Here is a 25,007-nt window from a genome sequence, read left to right on the forward strand (position 1 = left end):
TCCAACCACCCATTTTTACACACAACATACCGCCAGCCTGAGATCTTGAGATGCCAGAACTCGGTTCCCCACTGCCACTGTGTGGCCAAGCTGAGCCTGTACATGATGGGTGTTGAGGAACCCGAAAAAAAAAAGCCTAAAAACAGCCAGGCACGGTGGCTTCTTCCCATAACTCAGTTGTCAAGGAGGCTGAAACTGATGGATGGCTTGAGCCTCAAGCTCCTCTGCCGAGGGGAGGATCTGTGATACGTTTGGCATCAGTGTGGTGGTACTGGGGGAGCTGGGGACCACTGGGTCACCAAAGGAACTGGTCCAGGGGGAAGATGGAGCAGGTGAAACTCATGTGCTGGTCAGGATTGGGGTTGTGCCCATGAAGAGTTCCTATAGCACAGCCCAGGCCAGACAGGGGCACCCAGTTTTCTTTTCCCTGTGAGGCAGTGAGGTGTTGGGGCTCTCTTGCACTGACAGACCTGAGAATCCCATCCAGGACAGAACAGCAGCACCCACATCTCGTGGAGGGGGTTTTCCAGGGGAAGAGAGGGGAAAAGAGTGGAAAAAATAACACTTCTGAAAGGGGAGAGGGTGTGTGTCCAGAGACACTTTTAAATTCTTTCATTAAAGTGACACAGAAACACACACACCCCCTGCCTGCCTCCTCAGGTGTGCTGTGGGGAGGGATAGAGAAATCAAGTTAGGATATTAAATTAAAATCAGATAAATTACAGCCATAAGTTTAAGAAATTAGGAAACATTTCTTTGGAGAAAAAAAAAAAAAAAAAAAAAAGAAAAAAAAAAAGGTTGTCAAGCACCAGAACTGCCCAGGGCAATCACCACTCCAGGAGGGGTTTGAAAGCCGCAGCGCTGAGGGACATGGGTGGGCCAGGCGGTGCCACAGTCGGAAAGCTCTTTCCCAAAACATTCTGTCACTTTTTAAATAAATCAAGAAACCCAAGGAAGGAACCAGGGCCGGAATAGGGCAGGGGGTTGAAGGGGTAAGGTTCATAAGGACCCCCGGGGATTTGAGAGGGTCTGTGACAGGCTGTGAGGATGTGTGAGGGGCAGTGAGGCTCTGTGAGGGGCAGTGAGGACCTGTGAGGGTCCGTGAGGGTCTGTGAGTGTCTGTAAGGGGCAGTGAGGATCTGTGAAGGGCAGCAAGGGGCTGTGAGGGTCCGTGAGGTGCAGTAAGGATCTGTGAGGGGCAGTGAGGGTCTGTGAAGGGCAGTGAGGATCTGTGAGGTTCCGTGACAGTCTGTCAGGGTCTGTGAGGGGCAGTGAGTATCTGTAAGGGTCCGTGAGGATCTGTGAGGGGCTGTCAGGATCTGTGAGGGGCAGTGAGTATCTGTGAAGAGCAGTGAGGATCTGTGAGGGTCCGTGAGGGTCTGTAAGGGGCGGTGAGGGGCCATGAGAGTCTCTGAGGTGCAGTGAGGGTCTGTGAGGGTCTGTAAGGGGCAGTGAGGGTCCATGTGGGTCCACGAGGGTCCATGAGGGTCTGTGAGAGGTAGTGAGGGGCAGTAAGGGGCAGTGAGCATCCGTGAGGGGCTGTGAGTGGCAGTGAGGGGCTGTGAAGGGCAATGAGGGTCTGTGAGGGGCAGTGAGTATCTGTGAGGGTCTTTAAGGGGCGGTGAGGGGCCATGAGGGTCCGTGAGGGTCTGTGAGGGGTAGTGAGGGCCACTGAGGGGCAGTGAGCATTCATGAGGGTCCGTGAGGGGCTGTGAGGGGCTGTAAAGGGCAGTGAGGGTTTGTGAGGATCCGTGAGGGTCTGTGCGGGTCCGTGAGGGGTAGTGAGGGTCTGTGAGTGGCAGTGAGCGGCAGTGAGGGTGCGTGAGGGTCTGTGAGGGGCAGCGAGGGTGATGGTCCGTGAAGGTCCGTGAGGGGCGGTGAGGACCTGTGAGGTTCTGTGAGGGGAGGAGAGGTGGCAGCGCGGGGCTGGCAGCGCCGGGCGCGGTGGCGCGCGCCTGTAGTCCCAGCTACTCGGGAGGCTGAGCCCGCCGGATCGCTTGAGTCCAGGAGTTCTGGGCTGCAGTGCGCTATGCCGAGCGGGCGTCCGCGCTAAGGCCGGCATCAATATGGTGAGCCACGGGGAGCCGAGGCACACCAGGTTGACTAAGGAGGGGTGAACCGGCCCAGGTCGGAGACGGAGCAGGTCAAAGCTCCCGTGCCGGTCAGTAGCGGGATCGCGCCTGTGAATAGCCACTGCAGCGTAGCCTGGGCAACACAGAGAGACGCGGGTTCCTTTTTTCCTAATCAACAACCGCAAACAAACACACAGATACACGCTGCACACACACCCCCGCGCTGCTAAACACACCCGCACCCGGTTACGCTACCGCCTCCTGCCGGTCTCATCCCGCACCACCGCCCGTCCCTCGGCGCATGCGGCGGGGAGCGGCCCGCAGCACCGGGCATCAGCGCAGGCGCGGGGCCGGGAGAGCTGCCGGTGGTGGTGGGCGCCATGAAGTCCCGTTTCAGCACCGTTGACATCCGCGCGGTGCTCGCCGAGCTCCGGCAGAGGTACCCGGTACCGCTTCCCCCCGCCCGGGCTGCCCATTGGAGCGGGAACCTCTCCCGCCCGCCGCGGCCCTGAGGAGCGGGGCCCGGCCGTGCCGGTAGCGCCTCTTTCCCCTCAGCGGGGCCCGATGCGGTGGTTCCTGGCCCGGCAGCCCCCGCTGTGGCCTCGGGGCTGTGTGGGACGGGTCTGCCCTTTCCTCCTCCAGCCCGGTTCCTCAGAGCGCTGAGCTGGGAGGGCTCTGTGCACACCCCCTGCTCTCCATCACCTCCTGACTGCCCTGCTCCTGTCCCCTCCGCCCCCAGCCTCTCGGGAGCCATCGTGAGCTCTCCTGGTTTCATGGGGAAGCTCCTACGGCCCTGTCATCAACTCTCCCGTCCTTCTGGGAAGCCCTAATGCTCCTTACATGCACGCCTCGTGGATCTCGTACCCTTCTGGTGTCCAGGGCAATCCGCATGTGCAGCTCCATGCTGGGGAATACAGTGCTAAAATCAACACTCCCCCCTCGGATTTCTGTGCCTGAGCTGGCAAAGAGCTCCCCAAGTGACACAGAAGTTAGCCTGGAGTAAATTTGGTATAAATTTTGTGTCCCAGCCCCCTCCTCTGCTGTCAGGGGTGTCCGCAGTGGCTGTTTGTCCTTGGACTTGTTTAGCTCGTACATTTTAATAGGAATTTCTCCATCTTTTGGTTGCTGGGCTTCCAGCTCATTCCATTAATCTTCCTTGGCTGCTGTTTCACTTTATGCTTGTTAATTTATCATGACTTGCACTTCTGTGTATTTTAATTAACGCTGGGATTTTTTTCAGCTGCTTGTGTGGTTTGTGTTCTTCAAAGTGTGTGTTTTCTTTTTGACAGCTTATTGGGAATGAGAGTAAACAATGTTTATGATGTGGATAATAAGACATATCTTATCCGCTTTCAAAAGTAAGAACTCCTTTAAATTTCTTTTTGCTGTTACTGTAGATATGAGAACTATTTTATTTATTTTTTTTTTTTGCACGTATGCATAGCCAGATTAAATTTTAAAAAATGGGTGTCCTTTCACTGTTGATTGTTTTCTGCAGATGGTGTGCCACTGGTTTGTGGTGCTTTGGTCTGATTCCAGTGCAAACTGGTGTGTACTGGGGGGGTGGCTGCTGATGTGCCAAGCAAAGAGTCTTTATTTTGTCAACAGACCAGACTGCAAGGCCACACTGCTGCTGGAATCTGGTATCCGCATTCACACCACAGAGTTTGAGTGGCCAAAAAACATCATGCCATCCAGCTTTGCAATGAAGGTAAACTACCCAACAGTTTAGTTTTAGTAATTTGGCAGCATTTGTGTTGTGCTCTTGGGAGTCAGGAAAGAAATAGTGTGAGGAGAAAGTAGTGGAAGGGTTTGAAGCAGGAGAGAACAGTGGAAGGGTTTGAGGCAGGAGAGAATAGTGGAAGGGTTTGAAGCAGGAGAGAATAGTGGAAGGGTTTGAGGCAGGAGGGAATAGTGGAAGGGTTTGAGGCAGGAGAGAACAGTGGAAGGGTTTGAAGCAGGAGAGAATAGTGGAAGGGTTTGAAGCAGGAGAGAATAGTGGAAGGGTTTGAGGCAGGAGAGAACAGTGGAAGGGTTTGAGGCAGGAGAGAATAGTGGAAGGGTTTGAGGCAGGAGGGAATAGTGGAAGGGTTTGAGGCAGGAGAGAACAGTGGAAGGGTTTGAAGCAGGAGAGAACAGTGGAAGGGTTTGAGGCAGGAGAGAATAGTGGAAGGGTTTGAAGCAGGAGAGAATAGTGGAAGGGTTTGAGGCAGGAGAGAACAGTGGAAGGGTTTGAGGCAGGAGAGAATAGTGGAAGGGTTTGAGGCAGGAGGGAATAGTGGAAGGGTTTGAGGCAGGAGAGAACAGTGGAAGGGTTTGAAGCAGGAGAGAATAGTGGAAGGGTTTGAGGCAGGAGGGAATAGTGGAAGGGTTTGAGGCAGGAGAGAATAGTGGAAGGGTTTGAGGCAGGAGAGAATAGTGGAAGGGTTTGAGGCAGGAGGGAATAGTGGAAGGGTTTGAGGCAGGAGAGAACAGTGGAAGGGTTTGAGGCAGGAGAGAATAGTGGAAGGGTTTGAGGCAGGAAGGAATAGTGGAAGGGTTTGAGGCAGGAGAGAATAGTGGAAGGGTTTGAGGCAGGAGAGAATAGTGGAAGGGTTTGAGGCAGGAGAGAATAGTGGAAGGGTTTGAGGCAGGAGGGAATAGTGGAAGGGTTTGAGGCAGGAGGGAATAGTGGAAGGGTTTGAGGCAGGAGAGAATAGTGGAAGGGTTTGAGGCAGGAGGGAATAGTGGAAGGGTTTGAGGCAGGAGAGAATAGTGGAAGGGTTTCAGACAGGAGAAATTAGTAGAAGGGTTTGCCTGGTGGATCCTGATCAAGCAGGTGACCAAAGACAAGGGAAGAGCGAATGTGTACCTGGTGTCACATCATTGATGTTCAGTGCATGAAACAGTAAAGATTTAAATAAATAGAATTTGCCAGACCACCCAGACCTTTTGGAATTTTACTCCCACAAAGTCTTTACGCTTCCAGTTGGGCTATCCAAATTTTTAGGTCCTAGGTGCAGCACTCTGAGTCTTGCTGCTCAGTCTGCTGGATTTGGAGGGTTCAGCTCTTGCTGCAAGGTGTTGGGCTCTGTTCCTGCAGGTAGATCAGCAGGGATGGACCCTGAGTGCTGACTCACAGGGGTCTGCTTTAGCCCACTGGGTCTGTGTAGCCACTGCTGGATGTGGCCTCGCTGAAATCAGTCAGCAAAGGTTCTCCAGGGTGGCTTTGCATGTCGTGTATGGATGTGGGGATAATCCAGGTTCTCTTTGTAAAATAAACAATTTTAAGTAGCTGCTTGCTTGTTGAGCTAAACAAATAGCAGGTTTTAATGGCCAAAAAAAGGATTAATGTTAAGAATCTGGAACAATTATGTTACCTGAAAATACCAAGGCATTGTTTTGATGAGAGCTGTCGTGTGTCTGTGTTACCAAGGTCTGTGTTTTTGACCTTATGGGATTTGTATTAAGTGGTCAGTGGCACAGGAGGGATCTACAGCCAAGAATGTTTATCAGCATAAAGATTTATGAGGAAATTCTTTACTGTGAGGGCAGTGAGGCACTGAAAGAGCCTGAGGGAGTTGTGGAAGCTCCATCCCTGGCAGAGTCTCAGGATGGGGCTTGGAGCAACCTGGGCTGGTGGGAGGTGTCCCTGACCATGGCAGGGGGTGGCAATGGAGGAGCTTTAAGGTCCCTCCCAACCCAACCCATTCCATGATTCTATGAAAACATCAAGAGAGGTTTTCATCACCTCACAGACATTTTCTCCATCGTTGGCAGTGCCGTAAACACCTGAAGAGCAGGAGACTGGTGAGTGTGAGCCAGCTGGGCATGGACAGGATTGTGGACTTCCAGTTTGGGAGCGAGGAAGCTGCTTATCACCTCATCATCGAGCTGTACGACAGGGTGAGTGCACAGCTCCAGCCTTGCCCTCGTGTCAGCAGCAGGCAAGGCTCAGGGTGGGCTTTGCTGATGGTCCTCCTCTGGTGTGCTGGCAGGGGAACATCGTGCTGACAGACCACGAGTACCTCATCCTCAACATCCTGAGGTTTCGCACGGATGGAGCGGATGACGTCAGGTTTGCGGTTCGGGAGCGGTACCCACTGGAAAATGCCAAAAGTCCTGAACCTCTGCCAACCCTGGAAAGGTCATTGCTGTTGGGTGATTGTGGAATAAGACTTGGGACTGAAAGGCAGTGTGTCTTTGGGTAGTCTGTTCACATGTGGGAGGGGATTCTCCCCCTCTGCTCCTGTGAGACCCCCCCTGGAGCTCTGTGTCCAGTTCTGGAGTCCCCAGCATCAGAAGGACACAGAGCTCCTGGAAGGTGTCCAGAGCAGAGCCACTGAAATGCTGGGAGTGCTGGAGCAGCTCCCTGGGAAGCCAGGCTGAGGGATTGGGGTTGTTCAGCCTGGAGAAGAGGAGGCTCCCAGGGGAGCTCAGAGCAACCTTCCAATATCTGAAGGGGCTACAAGAAAGCTGGGGGAGGGCTTTGGACACGAGGGGTAGGGAGAGAAGGGAAATGGGTTAAAACTTGGAGAGAGAGGGGAGATTGAGGTTGGACATGAGGAGGAAATTCCTTAATTTGAGGGTGCTGAGCCCCTGTGCCAGGTTTCCCAGAGAAGCTGTGGCTGCCCCATCCCTGGCAGTGTCTCAGCCCAGGTTGGATGGGGCTTGGAGCAACCTGGGCTGGTGGGAGGTGTCCCTGACCATGGCAGGGGGGTGGAACTGTATTATCTTGAGGATTATTTTATCCTCCCAACTTAAACCATTCTATGATTCTGTGATACTACAGGGCATTTGGCACTTTCTTTTTTTTAACTGAAAATGTTTTCTAGCTTCTAAGTGAGAAAAAAACATGTAATCTAAACAGTCTTAAACCCATTGTCCTTTGGAATTGCAACTCTTCATTGTCTTCTGCAGATTAACTGAAATGATATCAAATGCACCCAAAGGGGAACAACTGAAGAGGGTTCTTAACCCACATCTTCGTAAGTAATAGTGTGCTGTTAGAAACTGAAATGGGGTCAATCCACATTGTGTTTAGATGAGGTAGAAAATTTGAACTACTTCACATGCACTGTGAATGCTTTCTACAGATGATTCTTTATTATTATGTTTTTAACAGCTTATGGAGCCACTCTCATTGAGCACTGCCTTATAGAAGCTGGATTTTCTGGTAATGTCAAAATAGATCAGCATATGGAAAGTAAAGGTATGTAGGAAATTATATTTTAAAGAAATAGGAATTCTTATGTCTATGCAGTATTCTTTTCCCAAAGAGATGAGTAATCTTAACAGCTGCAGTTCTCACCAGATGGTTACATGTTTTAATGTTTTTAGGTTGGGGATCAACCTTGTTCACATTAAAACTCTTTGAGTTGTGTACATCGTAGTGATAAACCATCAGAGTCCTTCTGTAGTCTAAATGGTTTTATAAGTAGATAGCACCTTACACATCAGGTGAATTCTGGCTGTGTGAAGGGATGTTTCCCTAGAATCCTGTAGAGAAGAGTTAGCATCAAAGTCTCCTTTTATCTGTAGCAAACAGTGGGGTTTTGGTGAAGCAGCAGCTTTCCATTTGTTTGGAAATTATGATTTGGGTTGTAAAGTTGGAATAGATTTTTCTGTATTTTTTTTTTCTTGTGTGCTTTGTATTTGCTATAAATCAAAAGGAGCTTTTACTTGCTACTGGATTATGGTACTGTAATTAATCAACTTTGTAACAAACAAATAACTTCGCTCAGCTGCTGATTTCTGCTTTGCCTCTGCTGTTTGTTTTCTTGAAGTGCTAGCATTTGTGTTGTCTTTTTTTCTTTTTTGATCCCCTGAAACTTAAATCTTTATGTCTTAGATGTAGAGACATAATGACATAACCTGTGTAGGCATTTTCTATTAAAAATTCCCTAAGTGTAAAATGTGTTCTACAGCTTCTATTTTAAATGAACAGCAAGTGTTGCAGTGAAGCACCAGAGGTGCAGGATATCTCTGATTTTATTTTTGAGACATGCTGGAATCCTTTTTAACATGGTTGGGTTGGACAGGTTGCTTCAGGCTCTTCACTGGAAGAGCAGTTGCCTGGAGCTTTTGCTGCTTTGCTTCTGAGCTCTGTTGGTATAAAAATATCTTTCTGTTTGAGGTGCTTTAAAACTTTCCTTTCCTCTCCCCTCTCTCTTTAGAAAACATTGAGAAAGTGCTTAGGGCTTTAGAGAAAGCAGAAGAATACATGGCACTAACTGACAACTTCAGTGGCAAGGTGAGTCTCAGCTGGGCAGCTTGGTCTTGGGTTATGTAGGAGCTGCAGAATGGAACTGTCTGGCAGGAGTTGCTTGGTCCTGGTGTTAGCAGCTAGATTTTACTCCAGGAGCCTGGCCATGGAGTGGGAAGTGGGAATCCTTTTCAAAGGCAAATGCTGATGTTTTTGTGTTCTTTTAGGGTTATGTTATCCAGAAGAGGGAGAAAAAGCCTAGTCTGGAACCAGACAAACCAGCAGAAGATATCTACACGTAAATATTTGAAGTATTTCCTTTTCTACTAGTCTGCATAACATCAATTAGCTTTCAGGTGATAATATCAAATGTGTATTTTACAGATATGAGGAATTTCATCCTTTCTTGTTTTCTCAACATTCAAAATGTCCGCACTTGGAATTTGCCTCATTCAATAAGGTACAGTGCTGTTGCTGATACTGTACTTCAGTGCTTTAATTGACTGATGCTAAAAAAGAATAATTAAAATACAGTGCAAGGGTTGCTAATGAAAACACAGGCCTCAGAAGAGGCAATTAATTATATGGATAAATATTTTATGCAGAAGAGGCCAAACAAAACAGCCTTCAGGCTCTTGCTGAGCAGTGTTGTCTTTGTTAACTCAGCTAAATCCTGTAGCTGGAAAATGGCCTGTGGCACAGGATGGGTTTGTGTGGAACCACCAGGGAAAGTGGCTGCTGTCAGTCCTCCCCAAAGGTTTTGTCAGTGGAGAGTTCAGAGGCTCAGTTACCTTGGGAAGCAGACAGTCCTCACAGTAATCATTTATGCTTTCCTTGTGACTGCTTTGAAACCTTCAGACACCTGATTTAGTATTTCCTTGAGTGTTGTCCTTCCTGCTTCTTGACTCATTAACATCTGAGATCATTAATTGTGTGTTGTTCCTGACCTTGATCTCCTGAGTTCCCATTTCACTTTTCTTCTTCTTGGCTGAATTTCTGTCAGCTCCTTCACAGCACTGATGATCTAAGCAGTCTAAAACTTTCCTCTTTTTTTCTTTTTTTCTTTCTTTTTTTTAAGCACAATCTCTGGCAACTGAACACACCTCCAGGAGCAGTTCTTAGGCATCCTCTCTAGGGCTTTGTGGGTTTTGTTGTTATGTTTTGGTTTTTTTTTTGACAGACCTATTGAAGTAGCAGGAATTCAGGGCAGATAACTCTATATTTAATCTGAAGAGCACATTGTGTCAAACAGCAGCTTCCTTTTCATCATTTCCAAGCAAAAATGTGGGCCATAGTTTGTTTTGTGATATACTTGTGCATCAAGTAAATCAGTGTCTCACTGAACTTGTCTCATACAGAGATAAAATGAAGGTTCCTCAACACTGTTTCAGCATCTATCTTGTTTTCTAGTGCTTTGCTTCACCTCTCTTGAGCAGAACCTCCTCTGCCTGCTTGTTGCTGCAACCTGGAGTTCCTTAAAACTGATTTTTCTCTTGCAGGCAGTGGATGAGTTCTACTCCAAGCTAGAGGGACAGAAAATTGATCTGAAAGCCTTGCAGCAGGTATGCTCTCATCCACGAGTGGGCTCTCTGGGCTTCAAATGCTTCATTTGGTTCTTGCAGCTTGGGCTGAGGGAGGTGTCCTTCCTTGTTTTTTATATTTTATTTGTCCTTCCTTATGGAAAGGCTGAGTCAGTGGTGGTCAGGGAGTAGATTTCAAGAGGTACTATGTAGCAGGTGGTTCTGTTTGGAATACATTTGGCATTACAACAGTATTTTGGAATCTCTGCATCTGGAATTCTGGGCTGGAATGCTCTTCTTGCAGCAATTAGGTGATAGGGTGCCATTTGTATATATTTTTTTCCCCATTTTTCTTCTTTTTGAAAGGAAAAACAAGCATTGAAGAAACTTGAAAATGTCCGTAGGGATCATGAGAACAGACTTGAAGCTCTTCAGCAAGCTCAGGTAAGACTGAGATTGATTTTTATTTTATTTTTAACTAAGAAGATGGAATTTTTTTCTTGAATGTCTCTACCTGCTGTTCAGCATTGCTCTGGCAAGGTGAAGCTTTTCTGTGGTCACTGAGCATTCTGTAGCCCTTCATGGAGCCCAGACTTACCCCACAGGGCTCAGCTCCCTTACAAGTGCTCTCTTGCCAAAATGTGCTCCACTTGCAGGAGCCCAGTTGGTTCTTGTCACAGAACCACAGAATCTTTCTGGTTGGAGAAGACCTTTAAGGTCATCGAGTCCAACCCTAATGCCACCAACTGGTAACCAACTCTACCAAGTCCTGTGCTTAAACCATGTCCCTCAGCACCACATCTCTATGTCTTTTAAATACCTCTAGGCATGGTTATTCAACCACCTCCCTGGACAGCCTGGTCCAGTGTTTAATTACCCTTTTTAATTACCTTTTCCATGAAGTTCCATCTCGTATCCAGTCTAAACCTCCCCTGGTGCAACTTTGAGACCATTTCCTCTTCTCCCATGTGATCACCTCAACTCCACTCCTGGATTTCATCTCTATATTAATTCCTCCTTGGATTTATTATTTTTGTTTTGTTAAACTGTTGTGGTCTCTGTGTTTACCTTCAGTGGGTACAAACCTTTCTTCTCTCCTGAAGGAAGTTGATAAGATAAAAGGAGAACTGATAGAGATGAACTTGGAGATCGTCGACCGAGCCATCCAGGTGGTCCGTAGTGCATTAGCCAACCAGATAGACTGGACAGAGATTGGGGCAATTGTTAAAGAAGCTCAAGCTCAGGGAGATCCTGTTGCCAGTGCCATCAAAGAGCTGAAGCTTCAGACAAATCACATCACCATGCTGCTGAGGTGAGGACCTGGCAGATCCCCTGGGACAAACTCAAGTAGAACGGACTGCGTGGGCTGTGTAGGAGACAGATGGGTTTTTAGCTTGTGCATTGGTATTGGAATTGTTTGGGTTTTCTTACAGCAGCACGAAGAGAGCATAGTTCTGTGAGCACAGAGGGATGCCTTCTTTTTTGCTTTCAGAAATAAGTTATTTGGTTACTGCAATAGCTTTTGGTTTAGTACTTTTAGAGTCTGACAATATTTTAAATCACTGGAAGGTGTCCTAAAGCAGTATAGGTCCAAAGCTCCAGTCTGTCAGCCAACAGTTAACTATCTGATTTACAGTTTGTCAGCCAACAGTTAACCTTCTCTGATTTACTTCTCTTTGGTCTAAAATTCACATGAAATCCCACCCCTTTTGATGCTGCTCACTGCTGAGGGCAGCCCAGTGAGGGGCTGGTGTGAGCTGCAAGTTTTGATGCTGATTCTTGTAAAAGTTCTTACCTGTATTGAGATGCTAGAGCTTAAAAAAGGGAGAATTTCTTTCTTACAGCTGGAACTTTTGGTGTGAAAGCTGTAATGTGGCAGAGTTAATTTGTGAATTTTTAGTTACATCACATTCAGAAACGTTAGTGTGTAGAATAACCTGGTTTTCAGGAGTGAGCTCTGTGTTGACAGCTGTCACCATGTCTTTCCTCTCTGATGTTTTTTTTTTTTTGCTGATCAAACCCCTCAGTTAACCCAGCAAATGTTGAGTTGTGCATCCTTTGGACCATGGAGATACATTTTCCTTCATCAGGAGTGTCATTGTGCTGCTCCACCACTTTTTGCTACACAGAGAGTGGAGCACAGAGCTGTACTGAGCAGGATCTAATGTCCTGGTGAGAAGCAAATACAAACCCAGCTGGTGTGTGCTCAGCAGACCTCTCTGAAAACAGTGGAGCAGTTTGTTTTGGGGTTTTTTTGATGTTTTAAACCAGCTCATTGCTGTCCTGTTCAGTGAGTCAGCAGGATGGTGTAACTGTTCTCTTCCCATGCAGTGACCAGGCATGGAATGCTTTGTGTTTCTTTTACTGTTTGAATGTGGATTTCTGGACCTGTTTTTTCCCTAATTTGACATCATGTATGTGTATCTTTTCATGGAAGAAATTGCCTTAGAAAATGTCATTTTCTTGGACTGGAAAATTTGGCCTCTTTATCTGCTTCTTTCCTTGTCTTTTTTTCCCCCAAACTTCGGTTGACTCCAAGACATAAGTGGGATTGTGTGTACAGCATCCTGGGGCCTTCCTATGGCCTGCAATTCACATGAGATCCCAGTGAAAATGTTTAAGGGATCCTTAGGCCATTTCCAGTCTTCAGGAGAAAATAGGAGTAAGTGCCTAAAAACCAAACTAGCTCTCTTTATCTTCATCTCATGATGTTGTGTCTTTTTTAGGAACCCATATGTGTTGTCTGAAGAAGAAGAGGAGGAGGAGGAGGATGCTGAGGTAGAGAAAGAAGAAACGGAAGAACCGAAGGGGAAAAAGAAAAAGAACAAAACCAAACAGCTGAAGAAACCTCAGAAAAACAAACCCTCATTAGTTGATGTTGATCTCAGTTTGTCTGCATATGCCAATGCCAAGAAGTAAGGTTAACAGTGAATTCATGGTTTGGTGATAAAGTTTTATGTATGCTTGCAGTAATTGGTGATAACCTTGCAGGAAGGGCTCTGGGTATACCTTGTTAAAAATAAAAGAAGAAAAGTTAGAGCTCAGAGCCTGCCCTGTGCTCTAGGATGTGCATTTTCTGGTCCAAACCCAAGAAATCTCACTGTGGCTCAGCAGCTGGTCCTGGCTGTCACATTAATTTTGAGCACAATTCTGCAGAGTGACACATGGCACAAAATGGCTGCTTCTGCTACACATAAACCCAAACACAGCCCTCACTCTCTCTGAGGAGGGGACTGACTTCACCTGGATGCTTCTCCCAGGTGAACACTGAGCTGAAAAGCTGAGCTGAAGAAATAAAAATCTGTAGTGAAGTGAGGCAACCAAGTGCCACTAATTGCCAGGGAGTGAGCATGAGCTTGTGCTTCAGGACTCACCTTTTATTGGCCCCCTAATCCTGCTCATGTGCAGTGGGGGCCCACCCTAATTAGGCACAGGTGGGCTTGACACAAGCTCATGCTCACTCCCTGGCAATTAGTGGCACCTGGTTGCCTCATTTCACTACAAAAATCTTCTCAAGGCTGTCCAGAAAATGTAAAGGAGTGTGATGTGTGTATTCTAAAACTGAGCAAATCTGCTGGGGTTTCAGTTACAAACAAGCTTGTGTTTTGCAGGTACTATGATCACAAAAGACATGCAGCTAAGAAAACTCAGAAGACAGTAGAAGCTGCAGAAAAGGTATTTTTTTCTTTATTAATCAATGTCAGATTGGAAGGGACCTCAACCCTTCTCATCTTCTTGTTTCTCTGAGATGTCTCAGCACCCCCTCAAGCTGAGACTTCAGACTTTCCAGAGTGGGGGAATCCACCCCTTTCCCTGGGAGACCATTCCAAGGTCTGACTCTTCAGACGTGTTCTGAGTGACACTTTCTAGAAGACACTTATCAGCAAATTTCCTTCCACTAATCAGTGGAAAATCCTAACCTGGACTTGTTAATCCTGATGAGGCAAAAGGCAAAACCAACCAGCCAAGGGTTGCTTCATTCTTGTGCTTTAAACCTGACCTAGCAGAGGATTGCAGATCCCCCCTGTGTCACCTGGTTTCCTCCAGCAGCTTTGTGAACATGCAAGACAGGTGCTTGGTGGAGGTGTTGGCAGAACAGTACTTATGGAGACAGGAGTGGAAATCCATGGAAATCCTCATGTTCCAAGAGCTGATAATCTTCACGGGGGGGAGAAGGGAGGCAGCCATCCAGGGTGGAGGTGGCTGAAGGTTTTAGGAGAGTGCAGGCCTGTCAGTGGCACTATGTGGAACCTGCACCCTGGAGACATTCAGAGATGTTTCCTACTGACATTCCTGCTGTCCAGTGACCAGATTTGTGATTCCTGTGCTGGATTCTGTGTTTTCTTTCTAAATAGGCATTTAAATCAGCTGAGAAGAAGACAAAGCAGACACTGAGGGAGGTGCAGACAGTCACCACCATTCAGAAGGCAAGAAAGGTCTACTGGCAAGTACAACTTCATTTTTAGGTTGTCTGATGTACTGTGAGCCTGGGCAAATTTAGAACATCTGTGTCAGGCTGACTTTTCACTGGCTTAGAATTGGAGCTAATTATGATTTCTAAGTGTTACACTTTGTACTGATTCTTCTTACAATTGCCTCCTGAAGGTGCTGACCTGATCCTGTGAGTGCCTTTGCCTGGAAAAGTTCCTTTCAGTGGACGTGGACTTGTAGTTTTTTGCTTTGAACACATTTTAGGAATGTGGACTTAGTCAAAACAGGGAACTTCACTCTTAATGTCTGGCAGCTCTGACACCACAACAGTAGATTATAAAAAAAAAAAGAAACAAAGTCCCCAAAGCTTTTTATAGGCTAATAACTGGAATACTAAAATAAAAAGGGTGACATGACACTATTTGCAGTGTCTTCTGTTAGGAGTAGATGCTAAGATGGATATGCTTAGAGTTTGGTATATAAAAAAAGACCTTTGTGACCTTCTATTAGTTCCAGGTGTTTCTCACACAATGGATTGATATGATTTGGCAGGTTTGAGAAGTTCCTGTGGTTCATTAGTTCTGAGAATTACCTTGTTATTGCTGGAAGAGACCAACAGCAGAATGAGCTGATTGTGAAGAGATATCTTAAACCAGGTGAGAGTCTGATGGAGAGGAGTACATCAGCTTCTCTCTTAGTTCTCCAGTTGTGTAAATGTACAAGGATGACATGGAAAGCTTGGTCTGATTTGTTCTCAAGTTGGATCTTAAGTTGAAGGGGACTTTGGTGGGTCCCAAAGACTCTGTGTGTGTTGTCCATGAAGTGCTGGGTGGGTCTGCTCTGAGATCAGAGCAGGTTGGGTGGACTCCCCTCAGGAGCAGAGGAGCTGAGTCTCCCTGGAGCAACTGGGATGGACTAAAAGGCTTCTGTAGCCTCTTCCCACCCTGCTCCTCACGGCCAAAATGGCAGCTTCCAGTTAATGTTAGAAACCTTCACCTTAACTCAAGTGCTCTTGTGTAGTGACCATGTGTGTGAGTGACTGGAGTCACTTCTTTTGCAGGGGACATCTATGTGCATGCTGATCTCCACGGGGCCACCAGCTGTGTCATCAAGAACCCATCAGGTACCTTGTGTGGGGCTGGGGCAGGGGCTTCTCAAAGTGTCCCTGGGGACACTAAGGGCTCATCCCTGGGGCTGCAGGGCTGAGCCCAGCCTGGCCAGCTGCCCTCCCACCTTCCAGTGGCACCCAGCTCTAGGAGATGTGTCCTCTAGGATGTGAGGGGCATCAGAACTTCCCAGGTCAGGTTGTCACTGACTGCTGCCATGGCTCCATTCAGCTCCTGGGGGGATGGAGTGATGGGGATGTGCTCACAGAGACAGGAGCTGGTGATCAACAGTTTGGGTGCTGATCTCAGCAGAGAAGTGCTAATCCAGTGGGACGGATTAAGGGAGACAAGCTGTGCAAACCCTGCCCGTGCCCCACTCCTGGGAGGTGGTGGAAGATGGTCTTCTGCTCTGTCCTTCAGGCTTGGCCAGGCTGTGTTGTCTCTGTCCAGGGCCCCTGGAAAGCTCACACACTGGATTAGGACACGTGTGGAAGTTGGAGAACTTCATGGGTTGTGTGTGGATGAGATTCACTGATGTGCTGGGTGTTCCTTTGTAGGTGAACCCATCCCTCCACGAACCCTGACAGAGGCAGGCACCATGGCCCTGTGCTACAGTGCTGCCTGGGATGCCCGGGTTGTCACCAGTGCTTGGTGGGTCTCCCACAACCAGGTGAGGATGCTCGTTCCTGAGCTTGTCAGGCAGAAGGCCTGAAGGACTTGCTGTGTGGCTGCAGACAGAGTGGTTTTGTGGGGGAGCTGATGGATGGGGCTCAAACTTCTGTTCTCTGTTCTTGTTTGTGGGGTCTCCCTGGCTCTGCCACCCCTGCTGAGGGGTAATCTTGGGCATGGTGGGCATGTGGGAGAAGAAATGCTGCTGGCTTGGCTGCTTGCTAACAAAAGGGAAGGACTTGTATTGAAAAGGGAGATTGCATAATTTTATTTTTCAGTTAGGTTTGTGTATTAACTGCAGTCCTGCTGTGCTTCCAGTTAACTCAAGTGTAGGAGTGGAGAGATTACAGCAACCTGAAGGTCACAGTGCCTCTTTATTTCTTGAATAACCCAGTTGTGCAGCCTGGAGAAGAGGAGGCTCCATGGAGACCTCACAGTGACCTTCCAGTACCTGAGGGGCTACAGGAAGGCTGGAGAGGGATTGTTGTGCAAGGGCCTGGAGGGATAGGATGAGGGAAAATGGGTTTAAATTAGAGAAGAGCAGCTTTAGATTGGATGTGAGGAACAAGTTATGTCCCATGAGGGCAGTGGCACAATGGCACAGGGTGCCCAGGGAGGGGGTTGAGGTCTCATCCCTGGAGATATTCAAGGTGAGGCTTGAGGAGGCTCTGAGCAACCTGATCTAGGTGAGGGTGTCCCTGATACTGCAGGGGGGTTGGGACCTGCAGAGGGACCTGACAACCCCAATTATTCTCTGGTTCTACTCACCCAAGACTTCCAAAAAGTAGTGCCAGTGGTGTGTGAATGAACTGAAACATCTCTTTGGAAAGTACCTTACAAAGGACTGGAAGAACTCCTCAGAAATAGAATCCATGATTTATTTTTTTTTTTTTAGGTTTCTAAAACTGCACCTACAGGAGAGTACCTGACTACTGGGAGCTTCATGATCCGAGGTGAGACACTAAGGCACAGTGTGTGTTTTGTCTGAAGATGCTGTGTGTCCTGCAGCAGCCACCAGAGCTGCCCTCCTCACCATGGACAGATTCCACTCTTCTCCCAGAACTGTTCTGGGTGGTTTAGGCTGAACATCAGGCAGCTGCAGCAGCATTTCTGGCTGAACTGTTGGCAGAGGATTGGTAGTTAAGCTGCTTTGGAGTTTTCTTCTGTTCTTTTGTCATCAAGTGATAGAATGAGCCCCCAGTGTAATTTTTGGTAGCCTAGAGCCCTTAATAAGAATGAATTTTGAAAACAGATCATGGGATATAGCTGTTAAGCCTCCTCATGACAGTCTGCCATTATTTTTTTTTTCAGGGAAGAAGAATTTTCTTCCACCTTCATATCTGATGATGGGCTTTAGCTTCTTGTTTAAGGTATGGCTTTCTCTGTGCAGCTCCTGCTGCCTTTTCTAATTTGGTTTGAGCTGTAGGAGGCTGATTTTTCTGATTCAGTGTATTCCCAATGACTTCTTTCCTCACTGGGACAAATCCCATGAAGTGCTACTTGCTGAAGATTGCTCTGCTTCCATTTCCCCCTCATCTGTGCTGCCTTCATTTAAACCAGGCAGACACTGTGAGCATCACTGCCCCTGCCAGATGTTGGTACCATCTCTGTTTGAAGGATCTGCATGTTCAGGGAGCCCACTGGCTCTCTGTCTTCTCTATTTTCTTCAGTTGTCAGACTTGGCTTTAAATATGCTGGTACAGGGTTTGTGTGTTTTGCCTTTTGAACAGCAGAAAGTGTGCAGAGGTGCAGCATAAACCCAAATCAGGTATTCTCTGGGGGAGCCAAGGTTGCTGGAGCTGTTCTAAGCCTCATGTTCCATCCCCCTCTGTTGTCAGGTGGATGAAAGCTGTGTTTGGAGACACCGGGAGGAAAGGAAGATCAAAGTCCAGGATGAGGATCTGGAAACAGTTTCCAGCAGTGCTGGTGAACTGGTGTCTGAAGAAGGGGAGCTCTTAGGTACTGTGGCTGTGTGCAGCTCTGACAGACAGCCTGGGGGTTGGCATTTAATTCCCTGCTCTGTGTGAGGGGTTGTTTTGGCATTCCTGGTGTGAAGTGTGTGTTCCTCACCTGTCTGCTCCAGAGGGAGGAGAGAGCAGCAGCGAAGAGGAAAAAGCAGAGGCTCAGGAAGCCCTGGAGGATGTGGAAGCCATGTCTGAGAGCCATGGTGGTGAGGGTGTTGCTGACCTTGAGCAGGGCAGAGGAAACACAGCTCCTGCACCAGAGGAAGGTGACTCTGAAGAGGAGGATGGAGAATCTGAAGATGAAGTGGAACATCCAGAGTCAAAGAGCGAAGTGAAGGAGGAAGAGGTAAATTACCCAGACACAGCAATCGACCTCTCTCATCTGCAGTCTCAGAGGTAAGTGAAGAAGCAGCTGTCCTTGTCAGCAGCGTGGCCACTGGTGAGGAGCTCCATAGGGTTCACATGCTGCCAAGACAAGGGCTGGGATGAGTTGCCATCACTTCATCCCACATTCAGCTCTGCGGGCTGCCAGAGTGCAGGGCAGTGAGCCTGTACCACCAGAATGCTGCTGTACTGTGGACCTTTCTCTGCCCCTGCCCTGCACAGCTCTCCCTTGCAGGCTTTTTGCTTTGGGCCCCCTCCTGAAGCACACACACACATGCACACAGCTGCCTGGTCCCTGTTTGGGGCTGTCTGGCTCTTTGATTGGTGCTATTCCCAGTTTTGCCCTAAGCACCCCATGAGCTCCCCACACTGATTTGGCTTCTCAGGAGGTGGCTGCCCCACTTTTCTTTTCAGAGGTGTTCAGACCCAAGAAACTGAGTCACAAGCTGTTTCTCCTCTGCCAAACTGGTGCTGAGCTCCTGCTCTGTGGGTGGCTGCAAGATGAGCTCCCTGGAAATGTCCCTGGAAATGGCACTCAGAGTTTGTAGGGAGCGGGTGGAAGCAGACAGCTCTGCAGGGAATACCCCAGCTGAGCAGGGCTGTGTGCAGGGGGAGCTGAACCTCAGAGGTTCTGCTGTACCCAGGCTGGCTCTGTTGCTTCTTTGTGTGTGTGTGACAAGCTGGCAGAGACCTGAAGATTTGTTTTGTAACCTCAACCTGGTGTTGCTGCCCATTTCCCTTCCCCAGGGCTGGGATTTTCAAGAGCTAGAAAGCCAAAAACGATACAACTGAGTTAGCCAGTGTCTGGGCTGTGGTGATGAGTTCATGGCTGAGCTGCTCTTCATCCCCTGATGGGCTCCATTTCAATCTCTCCACAGAGCCCTGCAGAAAATCATCCCTCAAGAGGAAGAACCCAACTTGGTAAGGTCCCAGCTCAGATGTTTGGCAAAGAGCAGTGTGCACTGCTGCTGGACATGATGGGCTCTAACTGCCTTTCACTTCTCAGAGTGACAGCAAGTCCCAGGGGCGAAGGCATCTGTCTGCCAAGGAGAGGAGGTGAGAGCTGGTTTGTGTCTCCACAGTTTCCCTGAAGCACCATTTTCCCTCTCCAGAACCTGGGTGCAGGCCATGGCTTGCATCTCCCAGGCTGGGCTGCTCCATGCCTCTTGTCCATCCTGGATTTCCAGTGTGGGTCCTGGCTGTGGGGGAGTGACTGCTCCTGTCCTTCAGGAGTGCTGGTTGGGAACAGGTTGTTGTGTTCTCCTGGGATCAGGAGGTTTTCCAGGGAGAGACTTTTTCCCTCAGGTCCCCCCAAGGCCCCCTGGCAGGGAAGCAGGGTGGTAAAACTGACAGGAGTCAGCAAGAGTGAATGTTTTCTTGTCACAGCAAGAGTGAATGTTTTCCTTAGAGAAATGAAGAAAAAGAAGCAGCAAAATGACTCTGAGAACTTGGAGCCACCTGAAGAGAAGCAAAAAGAGCCAGAGACACAACCTCCTCCTGCTCCCAACACCACCAAGGGGGTGCCAGCCCCCCAGCCCATCAAGCGGGGTCAGAAGGTAGGAGGGGCAGGGACCAGGTTTACCCAGGGGGTCGAGTGGTTGCCAAGTGAATTGGGGACAGAAATACCAGGTTTCTGTCAGCTGTCTGTGGCTGCCTGATAGTTTTAGACTCCTGGTGGTTTCAGGATGCTGCTGCTGGTAGCCACACTGTGCTTTCCTCCCTGAAACCAGAGCCTCCTGGTGAGCTGTTCTCAAAGAGGTTCAGGAGGCCTGGAAGGAAAATGCACGTGGGGTCAGCAACTGGGTGTTTCTTGATGTAAAATGCTGCAAAATCCATTGTTTCTAAAGGGGTTGGTGTGTTTTCTTCTGCAGAGTAAAATGAAGAAGATGAAGGAGAAGTACAAGGATCAGGATGAGGAGGACAGGGAGCTCATCATGAAGCTACTGGGGGTGAGTGAGAGGACTTCTGCCTTCCCCCCATGGTATGGCTGCTTGGGTCAGTTGCTCTGAGCTCCTCAGTGTGTGCAACCACAGTCTGCAGGGTCAAACAAGGAGGAGAAAGGGAAAAAAGGGAAAAAGGGGAAAACGAAAGAAGAGCAAGCCAAGAAGCAGCAGCAGAAACTCAAGAGCACACGCCGAGGTGCTAGAGGGGACAGGGAGATGGAAGGAATCCTGCTGCATGAATCTCAGGAGCCAGCCCTGGAGGAGCAGCAGGATGAGAAGGTGAGCAGCACCCTCTGTCCACATATCTGTCCCTCCTCACTCTGCTGTGGCTCTCCTGCCACTCCAGCTCCCTCCCACCAGGGAGCCTGAGCAGCTGTTGCTGTTTTGGGGACAAAACCCCTGCAGCAAACAATGCACCCTGTCTTCCCTGCACAGCCACTCCCAGGGCTTGGTGCAGCCAAACCCAGTGCTCTCCAGGCCTGGTGCTGTCGGAGTCAGGGTCTCTGAATCATCTCTCCTCCCAGCTTGGTGTGTGCTGAGCAAATTGGAGCCTTGAAAGAAATATTCCTCTCCTCACCTTTGCTTCAAAATCCATGAAATGCTTTTTTGCAGTGAGGATGTGGCTTTGGGTGTACTGCTGAGAAATCAATTTATTTTCTCATGGGGCTGGGGGAGGAAAAAAACCAAACAAATCTGTGCTCATTTCAGCTCTGATGTCTCCTTTGTTTGTGTGTGCAGGAGGAGCAAGACCAGGATCAGCCAGGACTCGAGGTAGGTGCCTGTCATTGATGCTCCACTTAACTGCTGAGGGGAAGACTGCTCCTCAAAGCTGCAGCACCCAGCAACCTGAGAACAGGCCCAGAGGCAGAGGATTTTTCCCCATCTCTAGAAGAGTTCAGGGCCAGGTTGGATGGGGCTTGGAGCAGCCTGGTCTAGTGGGAGGTGTCCCACCGTGGTAGGGAGTTGGACCTAGGTGATCTTTGAGGCCCCTTCCCACCCAAACCAGTCTGTGACTGTTGTGTGAACCCTCTGAAGGACACAGATCTGCTATTCAAGTCCCCTTCTTGTCTGTGACTGCTCAAACCAGCAGCCTTCTATTTTTATAAAAACAACCTCTTTTTTAATTCCTGCCCTGCTCCTCATGTACATTCCCTGGGGAAACTGTGGGCTGGCTGAAGTGTCTCCCTTGCCTTTGCCTCCAGAGGTGTTTGCACCCCCCCAGTTAACTGGGCTCTGGGCTGGAGCACAATACAGTGCAGAGCCATCTGCTCTTTCATTTACAAGTTTATTTACATTTTAATTGGCTTCAAAGCTTTCTGTGATTACAGACTGGGGGTGTTGCTCAGGGCTGGAAAATAATAAGTAGATTTATTTCAGAAAGAAGGGTAACAGTTGTCAGGGGCAGGAGGAAGCTTGCAGTGCCCCTGGGAAGTTCTGACTACATTTGGAGGTCCCATTTGGGTCATTTAAATACTAAATGGGTCACTTAAAACTAAATCTGCCCTGTTTCAAATTATGGGGGTTTTTTTGTTTGTTTTTTTAAGCAGTGAAAGCTGATCAGTCATGATCAGCATGGCTTGGTAATTCCATATCAGTGAGAGGGGCCAGCAAGGTGAATTTAGTGCATTTTTGTCACAGTGTGAGCTGTGACACGGGTGGGCTTGCTGGGGTGGGGGAGACCCTGCAGTGAGAGCAGGAGGTGGGGACACTGGTGGGTTTTTCCTCTGTCCCTCAGGAGGGTGAGGCACTGCTGGACTCCCTGACAGGGCAGCCACACCCCGAGGACATTCTGCTCTTTGCTGTGCCCATCTGTGCTCCCTACACGGCCATGACCAATTACAAGTGAGTTGCAGCTGGTGCTGAGGGCTTGGGGGCAGCCTGCCTGTTACTCACAGAAACCTTTTCTTTTGGAAGGTATAAAGTCAAGCTGACTCCAGGCACCCAGAAGAAGGGAAAAGGTACTGTGTGAAAGCACTCAAAGCCTTCTCCCTGCTTTACCCTTTGAGACCAGCAGACTTTTACACACAGTTTACATCTTCCCTGTGTTTCTTTACAGCTGCAAAGATTGCCTTGCATAATTTTATGCAGTCCAAAGAAGCCAGTGCAAGGGAAAAGGACCTGTTCCGCAGTGTCAAGGTGACTGCTTTGTCTACTTTCTGTTCTACTTTCTTTTCTACAGCAGCAAAATGTCCACTAGTGCTATTTTGGGGTGGGGGTGGGTAAACATTTCCAAAACCAAGTGTGCTATTGCTTTTTTTTTTCATGCAGTGTGGTTTTTGTCAGTACCACCAGGGAAAATGTACTGCTTAGGATGGAAACTGAGCACTGGGCTTTTGGTTTCTGTATTGTGTTGCTCTCCATCTATTGTAATCCATCTTCACAGCCCAGACTGCTCTGGCAGCTGCTTGCTGGCTCCCAGCAGTTCCCTGATCAGGAGCAGCAGAGTTCATGGTGAACTCTGTAGCCCTCTGCTAAAAAAACCACCATTAATGGCCTTGAAATGAGGAGGTAGCAGTGCCCAGGGAGTCAGTGGCCCAGCCAGTGTGGAAATTGCCCAGAAAACCATGAAGTTCCTAATAAACCAGAGGGTGAGGGCAGCAGCTGTGTTTCCTCTGGAGGGAAGGTGGCAGAAATGGGCACCTCAGCTCCCAGTGCCTTCCTGCTGGGTTCAACTTCTCCCTAAAGCGGGAGGAGCCCTTCTTGCTCCTAGGGCTGATCCTGAGGCCTCGGGGCTTAGCCCATTCCTGGACGATGTCCTAGGGCTGTTCCTGGGGCTCCAGGATCTACCCCTTCTTGCCTGCTCCTGGGGCTCCTTGAGCTGTGGGCTTCTCGATCCTTACTGATGAGTGAGAGCTGTCTCTGTGGGTGTCAGCTGCTCTCTTATTGGCCCCCTGCTCCTGCACATGCTCAGGAGGGAGGCCAGACACAGGTGAACCCACACCCACTCATCAATAACTCAGGGCACCTGGTCCTGTCTCACTACATTTCCCCCTTCTTTTTTTTTTTTTTTTTTTTTTTTTTTTTTTACACAGACATTTACATAGACATTTACATATTTACATAGCACGATTTTTTATACACAAGAATACACTTACAGGATTTTTCTTCGGGCCCCGCAGGACACTCAGCTAAGAGCATCAAGGGGGCGCCGAGGGGCAGTACAAAACACACTTAGACATACAGGATTTTTACAGGATTTTTCTTCGGGCCCCGCGGGACACTCAACTAAGAGCATCGAGGAGGCGCCGAGAGGTTAGAGGATTTTTACACAAAAATATAACTTACAAGATTTAAACATATAACTTACATATAACATATAACTTATTTTACATATATTTTTAGGGAGAATTCTCAACCCTTACACGTATTTTGGGGAGAATTCTCAACCTTCTTTCTTTCAACCTTCTTTAAGGGGAATTAAGCATACCCATATATTCGCTCGATGTCAGCCCCTTTCTGGCAAAGTCTCTGCAAGCTGTCTGAGCACTCTTCACAAAGTCTCTGCAAATTGTCCCAGGCACTTGCCCTCTATTCCGGGGTTTCTTTCCTCATGGGCCTCGGGATTTAACCCTTCCTCATGGGATTTCCCTCTGCTCAAGGGCTTAGCCTAGGCATATTTCACAAAGTCTCTGCAAGTTGCACCAGGCACTTTTCACAGAGTCTCTGCAAGTTGTTCTTCTAGTTATTATTCTCCCTCCTGTATCTGCTCTTCTGGCTTGGTTTCCCTCTGTTCCAGGGTTTCTTTCCTCATGGGCCTCGGGATTTAACCCTTCCTCATGGGATTTTCCCCTCTGCTCTGGGGTTTCCTGTCCAGAGAGCTTGTTGAACATACCTTACTGGGAGAATGTTCTTGCAGTTTCTGTGCCAGCTAGGTTTTCTGCAGGCTGCCCGCATTCTCCACCAGATAAAGCGGGAGGAGCCCTTCTTGCTCCTAGGGCTGATCCTGAGGCCTCGGGGCTTAGCCCATTCCTGGACGATGTCCTAGGGCTGTTCCTGGGGCTCCAGGATCTACCCCTTCTTGCCTGCTCCTGGGGCTCCTTGAGCTGTGGGCTTCTCGATCCTTACTGATGAGTGAGAGCTGTCTCTGTGGGTGTCAGCTGCTCTCTTATTGGCCCCCTGCTCCTGCACATGCTCAGGAGGGAGGCCAGACACAGGTGAACCCACACCCACTCATCAATAACTCAGGGCACCTGGTCCTGTCTCACTACATCTCCCCTTTCATCTTTTGTAGGATACTGATTTGTCAAGAAATATCCCTGGTAAAGTGAAAGTGTCTGCACCTCATCTGCTGAACAGGAAAAAGAAATGATGCCATCATTCCCCACTGCCAGCCAGCAGCCAGGGTGGACAGACAGACAGACAGACTCAGTGTCTGTGGCAGGTGGCAGACGAGGAGCACAGTTCTGCAGCGTGGTTTGGATGGACTCAACATAAAAAACATAAAAACCTGCAAGTAAATTGCTGGTGTTTGTTCAGCAATGTGACCCCAGGCTGTTTGTTCTCCAGTGCTTTGGGTGCTGGAGCTGAGCAGTTCCTTTCCCTGATGGCTGCAGTGCACCATGATGATTTCTTCCCAGTTCCTGCTCTGTAGGGAACTGGAGTTTTTAGTCCTGAGGAATCCTGAGGAAAGGCAGGATTTTATTTTTCCCAAAAGATGCCTTTGGGCTGCTGAGAGGTGGAAGGTCCCAGCCCCTCAGAGAGAGCACTTCCCCCAACTGTGCTGTGTAATTATTG

At 48.6% G+C, this 25,007-nt stretch overlaps 1 protein-coding gene across 1 annotated transcript; it reads left to right on the plus strand.

Moving 5' to 3' along the window:
* The first annotated feature begins 2,392 nt into the window (after positions 1-2,392).
* NEMF (nuclear export mediator factor) lies at positions 2,393-24,759 on the plus strand. The gene is made up of 33 exons (XM_030452411.1): positions 2,393-2,511; positions 3,362-3,430; positions 3,681-3,783; positions 5,832-5,957; positions 6,050-6,198; positions 6,972-7,039; positions 7,177-7,263; positions 8,228-8,304; positions 8,484-8,554; positions 8,641-8,716; positions 9,756-9,818; positions 10,143-10,220; positions 10,880-11,088; positions 12,503-12,691; positions 13,388-13,451; positions 14,132-14,220; positions 14,760-14,863; positions 15,268-15,330; positions 15,871-15,983; positions 16,878-16,935; positions 17,294-17,352; positions 17,821-17,941; positions 18,066-18,342; positions 19,209-19,251; positions 19,337-19,386; positions 19,739-19,886; positions 20,202-20,279; positions 20,364-20,552; positions 21,012-21,044; positions 22,009-22,115; positions 22,188-22,231; positions 22,330-22,409; positions 24,505-24,759. Exons 1-33 carry the CDS (start codon positions 2,453-2,455, stop codon positions 24,580-24,582), a joined length of 3,222 nt encoding a protein of 1,073 aa, XP_030308271.1. The 5' UTR covers positions 2,393-2,452; the 3' UTR covers positions 24,583-24,759.
* Positions 24,760-25,007: the final 248 nt, after the last annotated feature.

Source organism: Calypte anna, chromosome 5A (genome assembly GCF_003957555.1).
Source record: "Calypte anna isolate BGI_N300 chromosome 5A, bCalAnn1_v1.p, whole genome shotgun sequence".
NCBI lineage: Eukaryota > Metazoa > Chordata > Aves > Apodiformes > Trochilidae > Calypte > Calypte anna.